Source organism: Larus michahellis, chromosome 3, assembly GCF_964199755.1.
Source record: "Larus michahellis chromosome 3, bLarMic1.1, whole genome shotgun sequence".
Taxonomy (NCBI): Eukaryota; Metazoa; Chordata; class Aves; order Charadriiformes; family Laridae; genus Larus; species Larus michahellis.
In genome coordinates, this window is record NC_133898.1 from 58324654 (window position 1) to 58343605 (window position 18952).

General features: G+C 41.7%; 1 protein-coding gene across 4 annotated transcripts in view; it reads left to right on the forward strand.

Annotated features, from left to right (window-relative positions):
• The window catches only part of UTRN (utrophin), a 391420-nt gene that overhangs the window by 57897 nt on the left and 314571 nt on the right, over nt 1–18952 (forward strand). For all 4 annotated transcript variants that reach the window (XM_074580341.1, XM_074580342.1, XM_074580339.1 and 1 more), the window contains one exon: nt 5074–5135. In XM_074580341.1, the coding sequence (XP_074436442.1) occupies nt 5074–5135 (62 nt within the window). The remainder of the gene's footprint in view (nt 1–5073; nt 5136–18952) is intronic.

Below are 18952 nucleotides of genomic sequence, written 5' to 3' on the forward strand. Positions count from 1 at the left end.
AATGAAGGAAAACTTTGTGCTGATTGCAGAAATTAAAATTTCAGTGCAAAGGTAAAAGTTTACAAGGGAATTACTTGTTGTTAGAGCCTTATGTTCTACCATGGTGTTGCAAGAGAAGAGGGAATCTGCAGAACAATCTAACTTTTACTTTCTGTTTCTTTAGAAAACACTAACAGCCTCCCCTCTAAAAAAGCCCAAGCCAACCCAAAACCTCAGGACTATAGATAAAGATTATTTGGTGTTAATGAAGTCAGGGTCCAGTAGTCCTGATGAGCATCAGAGGTTCTTCTGTGAGCTTGGTGGTCGTGAACTCTATGTTTTGTGGCTTGCTTGGCTTTTTGCCTCTTGCTAGCAGGGATAAAAACCACACTGATTTCCATCCTCAAATTTTAGATCCTTATTTTGTGTCTTTTTATACATGAATTAGTCTGAGCGAGTTTGACAAAAAGATAGTTACTTTCAAAATGCTTTTTCTATCCAGAAAACCCTGCATCCAAGAATACAAAACTTTCCCCTCTTTTTGTTAATGTTGTCAGGGTTTCAGACCAGTGCTAGTCCTGGGTGGGGCAGTATCTATGATAGATACCTTGCTTGCCTAAAGGCTTAGGCAAAGGGGTGTTTCTGACATTCCAAGTGTCTTAATTGAAACCCACAGGCTAATTCCTTCTTTTATTTCTAAATTCCTTTGCCGAGAACTTAAATAATGAGGTGGGGAAAGCAAATTTAAGTTAAAATGTGAGATCACCCTTGGTAACTTATGCTGGAATGGTTGGGCAATTTCTGTACTTTATTTGGCAATCTAGTCTGTACGCTTCTCCAGGGCACTTTCATTATAGTGCTGCTCTGCCAACTGTTTTGGGTGTGATAACTTTTGTCTTTCAAAAACTAAATAACACCGTTCTGTCATGTAAGCATGTAATGCGTTTTGGGGAAATAAGAAAGCTGGCTCTCAGTATGAAGCTGAGGTTGAGTAAGGGACAAACCACACTCCAGTAAGGCTTTTGGTTTTTACCTCTATTTTTAGATCATTTAAATTCCTTTTTGCTCCTGAACATAATATTCACAAGATAATAGATTGGACTTGAACTGCGGTTTCAAGGGGCCCCAATAAAATTAAGGGACAATGTTGAGGGTGGAGGAGGTACGTAAGACTGTAAAAACAGCTGTTGGGGGTGACTGAATGCCAGGACACTGGCTGGGCATCTGATCACAAGAGCCGGTTTTTTTGAGTGTACTCCAGTTGCATGGACATACATCATATTGTATAACAGAAACAGGCTTCAGCAAACAAGCATCCGGGATAGGAAGCTCCTCTTCCCTCTGTCATCACAAGAGTTTAATTTTGTGTGCATGTGTGTGTTTAGGTTTCCTTTTATTTCCTCTTAAAGGAACAAACTGTTCTGACACTGGCCATTACGAGTCCATTAAGTGACTGGAGGGCAGGCAGAGCCATATTGGCCAGAGGAAACAGTCGGTAGGTGATGAAGCAAAATTTGGCCCCCAGTCAGTCCTTGGCTTTTATCGTCAGGCTGTGGTGGTGTGGAAGGAAACACAAATGTTTTAGTGACTTGGTGAATTTGTTTCTCACTGGGCTGTGACTTGCTGACATTTTTAATGTCGTGTGTGAGAAGTTGACTGGCTGGAGTACCGCGCGCTTTGCTGAATGGTAATATTGTTTTTTTGACCGAATGCGGCTAATTTGTTACCCGAGTCATAATGTCAGCCTCCGGGGGTTAGCTTTACAGACTCATAGGAATCTAAAGAAAATTAATTTGTGGGATAAAATAACTTGTCACTGTTGTTAACAAAGCACCAGCATTTCAGTTACAAATTTCTTTCCAGGGATTTATAGCAGGAAAGCTTGACACAACCCTAGCTATAATGGCCAATTACACAAATCCTAGTTTCAGAGGCTTTTATAAAGCAAACATGAAAGCAGAGTCTGACTGGGCAAGTGTCATCTATGAGTTTTATAACTGAGCAGGATGTTTTGGAAAGATGGGAGTTGTGGGTGTTCTGATTCCTTGCTTGACTGAAATAGAAAGGGTGCCCTGATACTGAAGAGATAGTAGGGGTATGTACATTCATATTCTTTCTTTCACCATTAAAGACTAAGTAGTTAATGTTTATTGAAGTCATGTGTGTTTTGGTTTGTCGGTGTTTTTTTTTTGTGTGTGTGTTTTTTTTTTTCTCCCCTCCCTAGGAAACCCTTTTCTTGAAAGGAGGGGAAAAGGGGGGTGGATTTTCAGTAAATGTCATATATGCTACTGCAGCACACACAGCTGGAGCACTTCCACAGCCTGGACCAGGGGAGCAGCTGTAGGCCTGCTGAAGCTGGTGTAATGCTGAGAAGAGCTGTCACCTGCTGTGTGTGTGTGTCTGTGAAGGGGCTGAGCCCCCCAAGATTGGGGTGTGTAAAGTTCCTAGTGCACAGGATTTATAAATCTATAACCCGTTTCATAACTGTTGTTATCCTTTTACACAGTCAATACAATTATTTTTGGCCTTTCCTTGTGCTTTGCTTTTATCATCTTAAGGAGTAACCATGTTAAAAGAACATGACATCTTGAACTTTGGGGTTATTCTTGATTCTCACAGAAGTTTAAGGAAGGAAAAAGGCAATCCTAGCCTTAGGAAAGCGTTCTAGTACATAAGTATGTACTTGGAGTTGCTAGTACAACAGGGACAGAGGCTACTGAATTTAAAGAGAGAAGGATGTTTAGATCTCAAAACAAATACAATACAAACAGTATTTGCAATTACTGTAAATGGAAAACATTATCAAGAGTTGGACAGAGTCTGAGATTGAGTTTTGTATGATGCTAGGTTTTTGGTCCAACAGTGGCAGTTAATCTAGTCTGCTCCTGTCTCCTAAACAAACAAAAAAAAACCCAACCAAAAAAGCCCCCCAACCTTGGAGGGCAAAAAATAGAGTAAACATATTCAGTATATTTGGAGTTTCAATCTTGACCCTGTCAGTCTCCTGTGAGATGGGTACTTGGCACAGACTATCCTGCTGGTAGATCCTATCTGTCTCTCATGGCACAGCAAGCTCTTTCATTGAGGGAAGAGAGCAGGGTTAATGAGATCTTTTAAGTAACTCTATTCCCCCAGAACAGCACCTTGAATTTCAACGAGCTGTTTTAAGCACGGCCTACTGTGCATGCACTGTGTAGGTATCTTGAAGTTCTTTCAGAAAAATCTTTTTCTGTATTGGGCTATCTTTGATTTCTGATTGAGCTCAACTGAGCGTGACCGAGGAGTAGGCTGTGTTGGATCAGCTTTAGAGGGCAAAGAGAAGAGGCAGAGAAGGGTGAAACAATGGCTGCTGGCTGCCACATTGCAGCAGACATGTAGACTCTTTGGCGTGCCCTGAGCAGGTTTTTCAGTCGTGGCCTAAAAGGACCCCAGAAGTGAGATTTTTTTTTTTTAAATTGATATGAACATTTTCATAAAGTTTATTAAGTCTTTTAACTGCCATGACATTTCATTTCTTACTAATGTGACTTCTCTTGTCTGGACTGAGCTGTAGCCGCTATTCCTTGTTCATGTCTGTTGGGTAAAAAACACCTGGTCATTTGTTCCACTGCTCCAGTAGCCTGTGTGTACCAGATTTATGGCTAAATATATTAGACGTGAATGGCATCAATTTCAGATGCGTGTTGGGCCAGAAACAAGAAATTCTGAGGTGATTTACCTAAGGAATCTTCTGGTAGCATTCTGTGATTTATTTATTTTTTTTAAAATTTAATAGACATCTGGGTTTTGTAGGTAAAACTTGACTGTACAACAGTCTCAATTACTGCTGTCTGAGGTATATGATCTTTTTAGTGGTGCCTTTTAATCATAATCTGATATCTCTGAAGACTGTATATTTTTTTTTTTCCTTTTCATGATTTCATGTAGTTGGAACATTTGCGTGTCAATCCAGTTTTTTCTACGGCTTCATCCTAGTGCAGGGGACAGATGTTCTGAACACCATGGTGGTATGCTTTGCCCAGTGGAAGGCACTACCTGCCTTGGCTGTGGTCTGCTGCATGGATTTGGAGATTAAAGCCTTTCACAGGCTGCATGTGTATCTCTTCTTGGCTGCAGCAAGCAGGCCTGAAAATCCATGGTGGGCCAACTTCCTTTGCCTGGCGTGTTGTCATCAGGTAATTCACTGCAGATGACTAGGCATAGTCTTGCCCTTAGCACAGCTCAGTGCAATTTACCCAAGAGGTGACCTGTGATATGGGCAGGGCTGTGCTGGAGATGACTAAGCCTGATTTAGTGGGACAGACTCTGCAAAATTGCAGGTGACTCCCAAATGGCTTCCTTAAACAACTTGGGAAGCTATCTTCTCTCTGCACAGCTGAAGGCCACTGCTCCTCCCTCTGCTTTGACCTGTAGGTGTTAGCCTGTCCTTCCTCCTTGTCCTGCTGAGTCCTTCTGGCTGTGTCCTGGACCCTGGGTGGTGGTACTTTGGTGCCACACCAGTAGGGGCATCTGAAGGGAAGGGCTGCTGAGCCCATCCCACAAGTTACCTGAACTTGACTGTGACTGATCACTAACATGGTTTCTAACCTGGGTGCAAAACCAGGCTGAGGGTGGGCAAGGATGTGAGTGCTTCAAGGGTTATTCCAGCAGCTTTGCTACTGCAGTTGCTGTGCCATGTACTGAAGGAGGCTATTATCTGTGTCAGAAGCTTGAATAAGGACCTCAGTAGCTTTTGGAATAATGTATCCAGGCAAAAAGGTGTTGACAAAGTCTGTTAATTAAAAGCCCATGGTTTCATAGGTTGCTTTTTACCAGATGGGAAGCTTGTGAATTTAATGCATGGGTACCCTGCCCAGGGGGTGCTGTGAGGCTGACTCTGATGCAATGGAGCTGCTGTGGTTGCTAGCAAAGTTGAAACACTTGTGTGACTCTGCAAGTACCAAAGTCTTGTAGAGGTTTGAACAGCTTCAATGACAGATTAGGCAAAAAATTATCCCACTGAGTCAAGGTAGTTTTTATTATGACCTGTTTTGAGCAATCTAGGATTAAGAAGAATGCATTTTCACTCATTGTTTTCTTATTTTCTCTCTCCAGATGAACACAATGATGTACAGAAAAAGACTTTTACAAAATGGATAAATGCTCGGTTTTCCAAGGTAATGTTGTGTTGAAAGTATGACTTCATTTTGTTTGAAGTCTTTGCTCTTACCCTTGTAGAATGCTCCTAGTAAAATGCATCATGAGAACAGATATAATACCATAATGTTTGTTCGCTCTTTGTTTCCCCATGCACATAAACATTTGACACTACATGTCTTGTTTAAGAAAATATGAAAGATTCATCTGTTAATGTATTAAAATACAGTTATTTGCATGACGGTGTCTGATTGGGTTTTGGTTCTCTTTATACAGTTTATTTCTACATGCAGTTTTCTGAGTGCATTACGGCAGATTTTGAACCTTAGTCACTCCATTAACTCTCAGTGCTGCCGAGTTAGCTTTCCTCATCCAAAATACTCTGCAAACCTGCAGTTGAAGCCACCTGGTGTTGCTACTTGAGTCTTGACTGTGAATTTTTGTATAATTATTTGTTAATGTTGAATTTTCCTTGGCATTCATGCTGTATGTTTCTTGTTTTAATTCTCTTTACTGACTTGAAGCTTACTAAGGGTCTTGTTTTGTGTTTTGGGATGACAGGAAGTGGTGGTTGCTTTGGGATGCTATTTAAAGCCTGTTTTTTATACTGTTCTGCACATAGTGAAAAACAACACTTTGCCCAGAAGCAAGGGGGCTGTGGGAACTTTCCCTATTTTATAGTCTGAACGTGTGAAGGAACCTGGGCTATTATCAGAGAAAATTCATGTTGTTTTTTTTTCTAGCCAGTATGGTGCTGCAAGTGGGATGAGTAATAGTTTGCACCCTGTTAATGAAAAGGCGCATGTGTGTGAAATCCTGAAAGCAGATAAACATATAGAAGGAAGGGTGTGGAAGGAGGGGTATGTGTGGTTTGTTTTTCTTTTTAAATATATCAACAACAGTGCTATAGCAATGAATGGCGGCCTCTGGAGCACTGCCCTTCTGAAGTTCTTGGTCAGCAACGTAAGAAATTCTTACCTTCCTTCCCTTCCTGTGCAACAGGAATACTGGGCAATGCAAGGCTTGTGGCCTTGGTTCATTCGCTTTTGGCTTAGGTTTGTTTTGGTTGAAAGCTGATAACCCGCACTCTTCATCCAATGCGTTCTTGGCTAGCTTGCTCTTTAGGGGCGTGTACATGCAACTGGCTGCTCTACACTCTGCTTTTGGCTGCTGCAGAGAGGAAAGACAGTCCTGCGGGATGAGGATAAGGCAGGGCAGGATCATGTAAGGAGTGAAAACATAGTGAGAAAGGAAAGCCCGTTTGTAGAGACTTACCCTGGCATAAAGATGGCACGAACATGGAAATGACAATGGTACTGAGAATGTGCTATCTGACTGGTTTGTACGTGTTATGGACACTGTATTGAAATAGGTAGAATTGTTTTCAGTCTTTATACTTCTACAGCCATGGATATATCTTATAAAGTGCCTTTTACTTTTATACTATGTATTCAAACAGATCCTGCTTAGCTCCTGGATTTTCCTGCCACAGAATATGGTCAGATGCTGGTTGGATTTGAAGTAACTCTGTAACTTCATGGCCCATTAAACCACCCAAAGCTATGAAAGCCTTGTTAATGACTAAAGAGACTCGTATAAAAAGACATACTCCTGACTACTGCATGTCCAATTCAAACCGGAGCATGGCTACTTTGCTACGAGAAGATGCAGGTTCATGAAGATTGGCATGTTCAGATTGCAAGGAAATTGCTGGTGTTAGGTAGAAATCACCTCATGTAGGAAAGTCTAGTTTCAACTGCGTCTTGAAAATGTAAAGAGGCTGATTTCAGTCTTATTGAAGTTTTTTAACTTACCAGGTCATTTGGGCTGTTTAAAATTCCTTTTCTGTGAACTAGATTGATTCAGCTGCTTAGTAGGATAGAGAGATTTTAGAGGCTGAGTAAATGTAATCTGACTTACATTGCAGAATACAAAATGGTAACTGAGGAATTTTGTATGGAATTGCAAAGTTCAATCCAAGAATTTTACTTCCCTTCCACATTAATTATATCGTAGTTGCCCTTCATTTAAATGCATAAATACAAAGTAAGCAGCTGAGCCTCTATAAACTAGTTTGGCATACAAAAATCCTAAAATTGCAATTGCATAATGTACTCAAAAGCGCTGAACTTGATTTAAATCAATTCAATAGGGTTTTACAAAGGATCTGGAGACCGAGTGATGTCTTTCCCTTCTCTCATCAGAGAATAGGTAGATATAGATAGTTCTTGCTCTAGTTCACAGTACAAGAACTTGTGTTTGTGCTCTTCCTTTGAATTGTGCTAAAACAAAATGCATCATATTTGCACATACTTCTTGAAATGAAGGCATAAGCACATTTAAAGTGGATTGAGTCTTAAGGTCAATAAATGTATTCAGCCAAGACTCAGTGCTTGCTGTAGAAATCTTTACCTTATCAGAGCCATACACACTACAAGTCACAAGCCTATGATGGTTGTGTAGTAAGGAAATTTTGTTAAAATCAAAGGGAATAAAATTCCTTAGACAAATTGTCTATTTTACCAAGCTTTAACCAATAGGGAAGTTTGCATTCAAATAAATATTGATACAGAGCATTTCAGTGTATCTTTATATTAGGCTGTCTGATGTTTTTCCTTATTGTATGTTTTTCCATTCTCTGTTCAGTCTAATTTCAAGAGTCCAGATTTAGCTGTTTCTCTGTAGTATAGCCCACCAATTAAGTTGTATAGATAATGTATGCTCTTCAAACACTGTAAAATTATGGTTTTTATCCTTTTTTTCTATCCTTTTATCCCTTTCTATCCTTTTTTCATTAACATTTACCAGTTCATAAGTATTAATGGATATATTTCCAGAACACCTTTCTGTAATGCAAGAGTACTGTCTTATGCGTTTACAGCTATGGCATATAAAAGTAAATATCAGAAGTAGCTACTAATTTTGAGTGCCCAATCTGAGACTTTGGTTAGATTATCCAGAGGATTTGACATTTCTGTAATATCTTCATATAAACCAGAGCTCTTGTGGAGCCTTATGACAGAGCTCAGAGGGTTCATCTCTGAGGCAAACTCAAGCAAACCATCTAAAGTATCTAGTTGGTTTTCAAATGGAGCTTGGTCAGCATAGAGAAGGGACTTCAAGAAGATGATACCTGTGACAGCAAGCACGGGATTTAATGATCTAGGGAAGTCTCTTAATATGGCACACTGTGATTACCTGTAAAATTGTGCTTTAAATGATTCGGATTAGTTACAGGGGAACCCTTGACTAAAAGTAGAATTTGAATTCAGGTCCACAAGGTACTTTACTGGTCCATTAACCATACGTTATTAGTTGTACATAGGTAAAAGGGGAGTGAACAAAGATTTTGCAATCAACCCGTTTTGACTTTTACAGACTTCTAAATAGTTTCAATCTGTATCTATTTGCATGGCATATCAGCAGGCCTGGCACTTCTAGAGTCATCGTACAGACCTCTGACACTTCAGCTGATAATTACACAGGGTACTGGCTGGATGGATACACTCGCAACTCTAGAAGACTTCAGAGGCATGTTGAGGGATTCAGGACTCTTGTGTCCCACTTTAGACCGTGCAAGTACAGTTTTCTCTGCCCTGTTTTCTTTATTTTCTTTACTCCTACTTTCTGACCCTGTTTTTATTTCCCCCTCACTTACTATTACACCCTCTCATGTCAGAAAGCTTGCCTGCCCAGCAGATCCCGGCAAATCTGGAGTTTTGATCACCCTGCCTATTTCATTCCCACTTCTGTCTCTCACTCAGTTGCTTACCCAGCAAGACCCAGTTTTTCTTGTTAAAGCTCCAGACCTGGTCTGGCTGTCCTTCCCCTTCTCCCACTCTACATCTCCTCACCTTCCCAGACTTTAGATGATTCGATGCTTGTGTGGTTGGTCCCATTTTTGCATCTATCTTTGTCTAAGCAGTCCTTTCCTTGCCCTCTCTTTATCTCCTTGCAGGACTCAGTCTTTGCTGACTCTCTTGTTCCCATTTTCCAGAGTTTGCTTTTACACAGGGTAAAAGCAAACAGTCTCCTCTTCTGCTGTTCCTGAACTTGGCAGGTAGGGCCCAGGGTCAGAGCAAGAAACATGATGCCCTAACTCTTAATTTAGACCCGTGGAGTCAGATCTGTCACAGCTTTTCGGAGCTTAGTGCTTTCACTCTAGAGGAAGTTCACAGATCCAGCATGGGCAAACTGAGACTCTTCCTTTCCCCCAAAGAATCGTGTCTTCATTACATTTGGGAAGTTTTCCCACAGGGATGGCAGAAACACTTTATTTCTAGGAAGGTTGTGCTCTGCAAAATGAGCATAAAACCCTGGAGATGCTTGTGCTATTCACTGAAAAGGCTACTGGATTTCCCTTCCAGCTCCCCCGGGTTGAACAGGAGCCAGCTGGGGGCATTGTTCCAAGATGTCAGGAACTGCATTCAAAGCCTTGCGTGACTGGGAGCTGTGCCTCCCTTCCCTTTCTGTCATGTACTTCCATCTCTTTCCAATTCAAGCTCTCAATTTCATTCTTCTTACATACAGAAGCCTTATACAGTCTTACTTCTGCATTTGCGGCGTTCTTGTTGCATCTGTGATCCTGGTCCTCCAGGTCCTGTACTGGGGCCCTGATGTCTGCATTGGCCAGCAGCTGCAGCACTGGCAGGGCTTGGAGCTAGGACCTGTCAGTGTGGCTAAAGCCAGACCTCCCATACTTTTACAGCGTCTTAAGCTCTCTCTTGCTCTGCGGTCTTTCAAATGGCATTTCATTTTTAGGGTTAAAGAGCAAAGAAGAGGCTGAAGCGCAGCTTGGGAGCTCCAAGTTAGCTTGCAGGAAGGCAAATGCTTGCTGCTGGGGCTCCTGTGCTTTTCCTCTCCTGGGCTCTGACGGGTCCCCTGCCCTGGAAGGACACCAAATAAAGTAAAGATGAGAGAAGACAGTGCAGTAGGCAAAACTGGTGAGCTGTACTTGGAGTGCTTTGCGATGTGATGACTTTACATGCATTTTAAGATTTAAAACAGTCCCTCCCTCATTATACCATGTATTAATTAATTTGTTAACTGCAAAGTCTTGTCTAACCTTCTGGATGGTGTGCTGTATACATCTTTTCCACCATTTTTGCTCCTTAATTTTCTTCTTTCCTCTAAGGGATACTTTACTGTAAGAGTAAATGTCAGACCCCATACTTCTGAAGACATTTTGCTGCTCCACTGCTGACACTTAGCAAATGTGATAAATCTTTTTAAAGACAAAAGCATACCTATTCAAGATAATTAATTTCACGTGACCTGAGATACCTGAGGCCAAAGACATTTCAGAAGAGAATTTTTTTGGGGAAGGAGAATTATGGAGTTTAATGTATTAGTCATACAAGAAGCGAGATCAGAAAGATTGATTAGGCCATTTTATCTGTCCAAGGAGACATCACCTAGGATGGTCTGTAGTCCTTTTTGCAGTTCAGTTTTTGTGGCACAAGCAAGGAAATACTTGACTGCTGGTAAAATATTCTCCAGTGTAACTGCTTCTGCTGTATTCCTGCTGAATTAAACTGTAAAGCGTATCTTCACTCAAAGATAGCCAAAGCTTATAAAAAAATTGGCCTTAACCTGAGGAACAACTTGGGTGGAAAAGAATTAGTGTTTGTATGAGCCGGCCTTGAAAAATTCAATTTTCAGTCTAATTTTTTCTTAAATGGATTACTTAGTTTCTCCTTTTGAGAAGAGGTGAAATAGGATGTGAGTTAACCAAGGCGCAGGAAAATAAATCTTTTTTTCTCTAATAGGTTATGAGATATGGTAAGGATTTTTATGGTAAGGATTTATAGCGTAAAAGCAATAATACGCAGCAGTTTGATCTCTCCCAGATTTAGCTACACTATGAGAATTGCAGTTTTCTGCTTTCCTCTCAACTGCTGCTGTTTTCTGCTCTAAGAACAGGGTGCGGGCAGCATCTCCCTTGCTTCAAAGTTTGGTATAGTAATATGGACTGTAATTGCTGATGGGTTTGGTTAATGCTCTGGGCTTTGGGATAGAGTTTGACTCTGCTTCATGGTCTTAGTTATCATCCCAGCTGTTAGAGTGTTTGTATAATAGTGTTTGTGTGACCTTCTCAGGCACTATAGCTGAACCCAGTCGGGCCACTGAAGCAAACCCGTCCCTTTCCCTGTTAATAGCTCATGAGAACAATAGTCTACCTGGTCAGCAGGAATATTTTTTTTAACGAAGCAAGTTACAATCTGAAGTTAGCTGGCTTAAAAAAAGAAAGAAAAAAAAAAAAAAAGAGGGAGAGAAGGGAAAAAAATAAAAAGACTTTTCTCCTTATAGGAGAAATAACTGACAGTGATAAGAAGTATGGTCCTACCTGCTCCTGCTGATAATGATACATAATGAGACTTAATTGCAAGCTGAGGTTAGTACTGTTACATTAAACATATTATAATAGCGTAAGCATATGTAAATGCATTAATAGATACACTGGGGAGAAAAAAAGACCCACAGAGAGTTGCTGATGCCTTGTGTTTGTTTTGCTGCCTTGCTACGTCTAATATTTGCTTTTATGTTTCCCCTCCTTCTATCATGTTGTCAGTCAAGTATTTCAGGTGTTCTGTGGATTGAGCTATCTTTAGCTTTTCAGCTTTGCTGCTCCTTAAACTTGTGTCTCTCATCTAGTAGAATCAAACTTTTCAGCATATCTCAGTGATGAGTCTTACTTTTGTTTTGTTTTTTCCTCTGTTAATCTGGAGTTTTAAATAGCTATTTTGTTGCTTGTAGTTACTTTATTTTTAAGCACCAGTAGTGATATTTAAGTTGGTCTATAAGGTGTTTTTATCCTGTGATTGTATTTATTTATTTATTTATTACTTGGTATTTGAATTCATAGTTTTGGTACTAGTGTTGTGTAGAGATGCTACAATGACTCGGGCATATTCGTCACAGAGTAGAGCATGCTCAACTATAATAAATACAACTGTCACAGTATAGCTAGTATTTGTGTACGCTGTCCTATAACTGCTACATGTCAGTGGAAGGAGGATGGAAAAAAAGTATCACGTTTTAATAAAAATACTTCTGTAAACAATGAATATAGTCTTAAATTAGAAATTGGCAAGATTATTTGTTGACATAGTTGTTTACTTTTTGCAATGACCTTTTTGCTTTCTGAATTTTTTCCCACATTGAGTTCCCATGTACTGGCCTCGTGATGCAGCGCACTTGACATGTCTCTTACTTTATCGTGACTAGTGTAGTTCTTACTCCTTGTGTTGTTTGTAATGGAGTTTAAACTAAGTAGGTGGTTACCATGAGTTCCCTAGGAATTCACTTGAATGTTATGAATGGGCTCATGTTGTAGTTTAAGTGCCCAACCTCTTCAATATTTCCCCCTTCTCAAGAAAAAGGGGAAAGGGGACTTTGCAGCTCTACTGTTTTGACCTATTTACTGAGCATCTCACTAGATGTTAAAAATTGTAATCTGTGGTTAAAAATGATTAACAAAAGACAACTCTGACCTTCGTATAAGTGACATTGGAAGATCAGAAGAATTTGTCGGAAAATCAAGACATACTGCTTCCTATATCTTTTCAGGGTGTTTTGGTGTTTCTGAGGTGGCAGATGATCTAAATGACAACTAGGTCTTTTCCCAGCACTCCTCTGAGCAGCCAGAACTTGTCTGCTGCATTCCCTTGGTGGCTGGTAAAGGTCATACGTATGCTTTTACAATACGCGTTACTTCCCTGGTGACAGCCAGCATGCATTACTGTGAAACTGAGAGGATCTTTCATCCTGGTTTTAATGTCGTCACTAGGAGGTCTGAATCAGTATCACTGAGGAGGATGTGAAATAGAGGTGGCCTATCTCTTACTCTCAAATATCTTTGGCACTCATTTATTGGAAAAGAGTTAGGTCTAATAATGTACCTTCAATAATTATTGATTTAAAGAACATGTTAAGTCTCTGCTGCAGGGAACTATGATGACATAAGAGAAAACCACATGTTTCTAGTTAAACTGGAGAACCATTAAAGGAGTTTTAATGTCTAACTTTGCATATAATTTCATGTTCAAGAACAATATACAAAGAACATAAATAGCTGTGATAAAATTATAAATAATAGCTGTGTTTAAAAAAAAAAAAAAAAGATGAGGCTTTGTCTTCCTGAAAATTTGTGACTGCCTTTAATTCTCTATAACTTGGCTCAATTTGATACAGTTCCCCATAGTAATAAAAGGACAGTTAAGAATGTTCTACTGTAAAATATATTGGAGGAAGATTGCTGCCTTGCAGCTGTGTGTGGCTTCAGTAGAATAAACTGTAAATGTTGATGACTGGTCTTTCTACTGTTGGTAGCATTGGATGACTCTTAAAAAATCTGGTCCGGATTTTGTTTATATCTTCTTCAGTTTCCTGGGAACACTTTCTGGCAAAGAGCAGGAATGACTTCTGCACAGTCATATTGGCTGGCCTGGATGACCCTTCTTTACAAGTAATCCTAGATGCACACAAGGAAGTGTGAGTCATCCTCTTAAACCTGATCCAGGTAGAGGGGCTGAAAGTCAGCCAAGGGGCGTGTGAAGGCTGCTGCTGTGAGGAGGAGGAGGTCACTGCGTGTGGGCTTCTTCCCAAGTGATGCCGGTGTCAAGTGGAACATGCAAAGCCGGTGCCCATGGTGACTGGTCTTGGCACCTATGGCTAGCATCTGGTCTCCAGCTCAGAGATCATTCAGAAGCTGCTGCTGCCCCATGAGAGAGATGAATCAACAGAAAAAGTGTTTTCTGCTGTGAATAACCAGTGAAAGTTGTTCTTTGTCTCTTCCCTCTCCTACTCACATTAGCACAAAGGCTGGTACCAAAATGTTTGTTGGAGTAAATGTAACGTGGTGGATTGGATCTGACCCTTGTGCATGAGCCCTGTGGTGAATAACAAACGTGTCACCACGCAAAGTTTATAGGATCGCAAGCAGGCCTAGACACAGCTGTCACTAGCTTTTATTTCTCTCCTTTCTGTTGCTCTCCCTTCCTTTCCTCTTTCCTTTATGCTAGCTCCTATTGAAGTGAATCATCTCCTTCCCTGCTGTCAGTGCCAGTTTAAAGCATTGGGGAACCAACGCGGCCTCTTTCTAAGTTAAGTCTGTTAATTATGGTCTTTTGTCTGTCTTATCAAGCCCTTGTCTCTACTACAGCAACTCTGTGTGCAGCTCTGCTGGCAAAGCCCTCTCGGGCAGGCTGAGGGAAAGAGGTTTCTGCCAGTGTTTTTTTTGCTGTCACAGCAAATATAAGCAAAGCTGAGAAAAACTACCTTCTGTTAACTGATAAAAGTATTTAGCAAGGGGGATGCGAATGCTTTACACCCTGAACTAGCACAGTTCTCCTGGTAGGTGGGGCGTTCCTGCCTGTCCTTTATACTATCTTTGTGGTAAAAACTGGACCTATTTTGTCTTTGAGAAAGGACCCATTATCTGCCTTGTATTTGTACCGTGCTTAGCACAATGTAGGCTGCCCCTTAAGTACTTACCAACGCAAGCGTGACTAGCCATTTGCCCTTGCTTAAATGGCTCGCTATGGTTTGTCACTGTCACCCTTTCATAAGGCAAATACTTAGATTTCTTGATCCATTATGCCCACTGATGGACTGCTTATCCCTTATGGAATGCTGGTGGAGGATGAACTACTTTGTACTTGTGTAGTCTTTCAGTATGTAGAAAGCGAGTAAAACATTGTCAGTTCTGAAAAGGAGAAATTTAGATTAGTTTAGCAGGACTCTACAGAGTCCATGTCTGCAATATATCTGTGGGTACAGATTTTCTTTTTTTTCAGAAGGCCAGATTGCTTTCTGGAGGTTAGGAGAGAGCAGTATGGGTGTGGGCAGGGATGGTGGAGGAAGCAATCTGCAGAGCCCCATGCCTTACCCTGTAAGGTGGGAGAGGACAGCTGCCCTCCCCACAAGCAGCAAACTCTCACTGCAGCACACCAGTCTGCCCCAGCGCAGAGCTGGTCCCAGGGCTGCTTGCTTCACCCTAGTGTGGCTTGGGGCAGTGCTGTCTCCATGGGCCCGTCAGGTGCCCTGTGGTGGGAGCTGAGGTGCTGGGTCAGAGCCAGGGCTCGGAGTGCTCCTGGCCCTGATGGAACTTGGTTTGGATTAGGCTCCCTGACTAGAAGCACAGGTCCAGCCTTAGTGGTCATGCATCGCGGTTCCCAGGTTGCCACTACACTGCCACAGCAGCCTCCCCTAGTAGGTTCAGTGGTGGGTTCTACCTGCGAAGAGATGGTGCTCTACATCTGTTTTCTCACAAGGAGAAGGTGGTGACGGCAGCAGCCTGGTCTGGCTCTGGGCTGGCCTGTGCCTGGCACAGGAGGGCACGCATAGCTGTTCTGCCAGCATTGCCCCAGAGCTTATCCTTGTCTTCTCTTGGGAAATGGATGTATGGGACCTTCCCTTGGGCTGCCATTTTATAAAATGATTTTCTAGCTCCTTTCTAAGCTTAATAAACTTTGAGTCAGACACCAGTCAGAAGCTGGGATACGTAGCTGTTCTGTCTGGAAAAGGAAAATAAAAGACTTCCTGAAGCCCAGCAGGTCGCTGTCTAACTGCACCCCAGGAAAGCCAGGCAGCATCCAGCTGCACTGTGCACTGGAGGACAGAGCAGTGATGCTCCTGATTGCAGACCATGTGGCTCAGATAGCAGATCCTGTGTGGAAATGTGTCTCCAGGTGTAAGGAAGACGCATGGGTGGGAGGAGGCGGTGTGAGCAGAGGAGGGAGCGGTGCATTGCACAGTCTCCACTGCCATTGCGACAGCAGCGCTGTGGGCTGGCTCTGTGCCCTGATGGGACAGCTGGGGCTGCCTGGGTGGCCGATGCCACCGGGTGCCTGCATGTCCCTCCTGTGGGTGTGGGAAGCTGGAGGAGCAGGTTTCCAGCCTTCCTGACAGGTGTGCTGCAGTGGAGGTGGTGATGGGCTTGGCAGCAGACTGGATGCTGCAGCCCTCTCTTGGCCAACTTCACTCACCCTGCACTTGTAGAAGAGCTTCCTGTGGGCTGACTTCCTTCCTATAGAGTGTTTTGCTAGACTTCATTAAACACACATGCTTTGCATCTTGCTGGGCCTCTGTTTTGAGGACAGTGGATACTTTAATAAACCAGCAAGGAGTAGCTTAGACTGCAGAAATAATTTAATACTCTTCTGCTGACTCTTTAAACTGACAGCAAGACGTGGTGCTCTGATGGCCAGTTAAATGGAAAAACCATTCTCCTGAGAAAGCAAATCTGAATTATATCCACCATCACAGCAGGGTGCTTCGCATAGGGCTGGAACGTACCATGACCTGTTGAAATGAATGACTGAAAGCAGGAAGGAAGTTATTCAGCTTGTTTTCATGTATATGAAATAAGGGCATGGGAAACAAAGAAAGAGGGCTGTATGCTCTCAACACTTTGTTGCACTGTATTAAATGAGGCATTTTTCTGCTTGCTCAGCAGATCCAAATGCTTTTTTTTTTTTTTTTACTTCTGTACCTAAGGCAACAAATTTATTGAGGGTATATAGCTATAGCATTCTCAGTTTTGGTGTTATCAGTCTGTTATACATGTGTGCATTGTTTTAATTATATAATTATAAAGGCCTTACTTGTGTAAGGTCTTTGAGACTGTCTCCCACAATGTCCTTGTCACTAAATTGTAGAGATACAGGTTTGATGGATGTCCGCATCCAAAGAGTTGCAGTCAGCTGCTAAATGTCCAAATGGAGATCAGTAGCAAGTGGTGTCCCTCAGGGGTCCATATTGCAAACCCATAGAGGTCAGTATCTTCATCAGTGACGTGTGTCAGGTTTGAGTGCACCCTCAGCAAGACTGCAGATGACACCACTCTGAGCAGTGCAGTTGATTCGCAAGAGGGAAGGGATACCATCCAGAAGTACCTTGACAGGCTTGAGGAGTGAGCTTATGTGAACTGCACAAAGTTCAGCAAGGCCAAGTACAAGGTCCTGCACTTGCATCAGGGCAATTATCAATATCAGTACAGGCTGGGGGATGAATGGATTGAGAGCAGCCCTGTGGAGATGGACTTGGGGATACTGGTGGATTAAAAATCAGACGTGAGATGGCAATGTGCGCTTGTAGCTCAGAAAGCCACCCATATCCTGGGCCACATCAAAAGAAGCGTGGCCAGCAGGTTGAGGCAGGTGATTCTCCCCCTCTGCTCCACTCTGGTGAGACCCCACACTTCAATGGCTAACACGTATTTGCTTTCACAGTCAGTGTTTGAGTTGTACTGCATTCAGTGAGACCTCAGTTAGCTCGTTCTGTCTGCACGTCTGGATACATGAACAATTTCTCCATGCGCTTACCAACCTACTTTTAGTATCTTCCACGTGGTGATGCAACTTAAACCAAATTTTGTTGGCATCTGTGGTAATTGCACTATGGATAATCTCCTCCCGTTATACACCATAAACTGTACCAAGGGCTTCCCTAAATCTGGTCCTAGGTATTCCATGCTTGAAAGGTTTGGTTAAGTTGCTATGCAGCAGGGAAGCATCTGAGTCATCTGTGAAAAGTGCATGTGTTAGGAGGAAAGCCTCGTCCCTTACTGTACTAGGAAGGGATTCAAATTCAAAACAATTCCCTAGTTGAGCTCAGGAAGTGGCAATACATAATGGTAGGATGTTATCAAACTCTGATATTTAATGAATACTCCTGTTTGGTATTGGTCTGACAGCTACGTAGCTTTCTACACCCTTTACCTAAGGATGTGTCAACATGTGTATATATGCATTTTTAAGTATGACTTGTAAAAGTAATTGGAGAATAAATTTGTCAGAAAAATTCATTGCAAAATTGGTTTAATATCAGACACTGGGGCTAGTATCTGTGTGTTTTAAAGTGACCTTAGTTATACAATCATTCTCACCGCTGTTTGGCTGGTCGATACTATGAGTTAGGTATGTTTCTGTACTGGAGATTAAAATATGGCTCTGCAGCTATGCAACTCTGATTTCTTTTTAGTAGTTTTAGTACTATCAATAGTTTTAGTAGTATCAAATCTAATTACAGTGGACTTTTAAGAAAAATAAACAGGAAACCCAGGTATTTGCCAGAAAATGGGGTTCAGCGGCCAGTTCAGCGTGCTCTTTCTGATTTGTTAGCCAGTATTTGCTGTCAGGGCAGGTGGAGGTTAGTGAAGGTAGAGGAGATCTATGTCATGTAAGGTGGGCCTTTGACAGCCTTCTTTCTGAAGAGCAATGTTATAAAGCCAAGGTGATAGAAAAAGGCAGTATTGGAGTTTTAGGTACTTTTTAGAAAACTTTTTTTTTTTTTCCTCAAATTGTCACTCCAAAGGGACACTGAAAGCAGTAGCTTAATTGATCTCCTGGCAGCCAGCAGATGAATATTACAAAGCGAATTCACTTAGTTGCTGGCTGCCTGTGTCTTCTCCCCCTACCCTGTAACACTTTCCCACGTTAACTTTCTTAACGTGGGAATCTAATAAATAAGATTAAAAGGGAGCATGGAAAAGGTTAACGTGATTCTGCTGTCATCTACCACTATTCTTGTACAGGGTCCTTCCACCCTCAAAGAAAATAAATATTAAAAATGTATGATTTAGAGTAGTTTTGAGTTTCACATTTTGCTGCTTTTCCAAGGTAGAGAAAATAATTAATTCATTTCAATATATATTACACCTTTTGATCTACTAGTCTGTATAGAAGAATGGCAGCCTCCTACACAGGGCTCAGTTCCAGGTCCTTTTCTGTTTTGTCTTTTTTTACATCTGAGAGAATTTGTCCCAATGGCTTCTTTCTGAAAAGCCCCAGTTTCTTCCTCCTTTAGATGCAGCCAGACCAAAGCATTCTTTCTC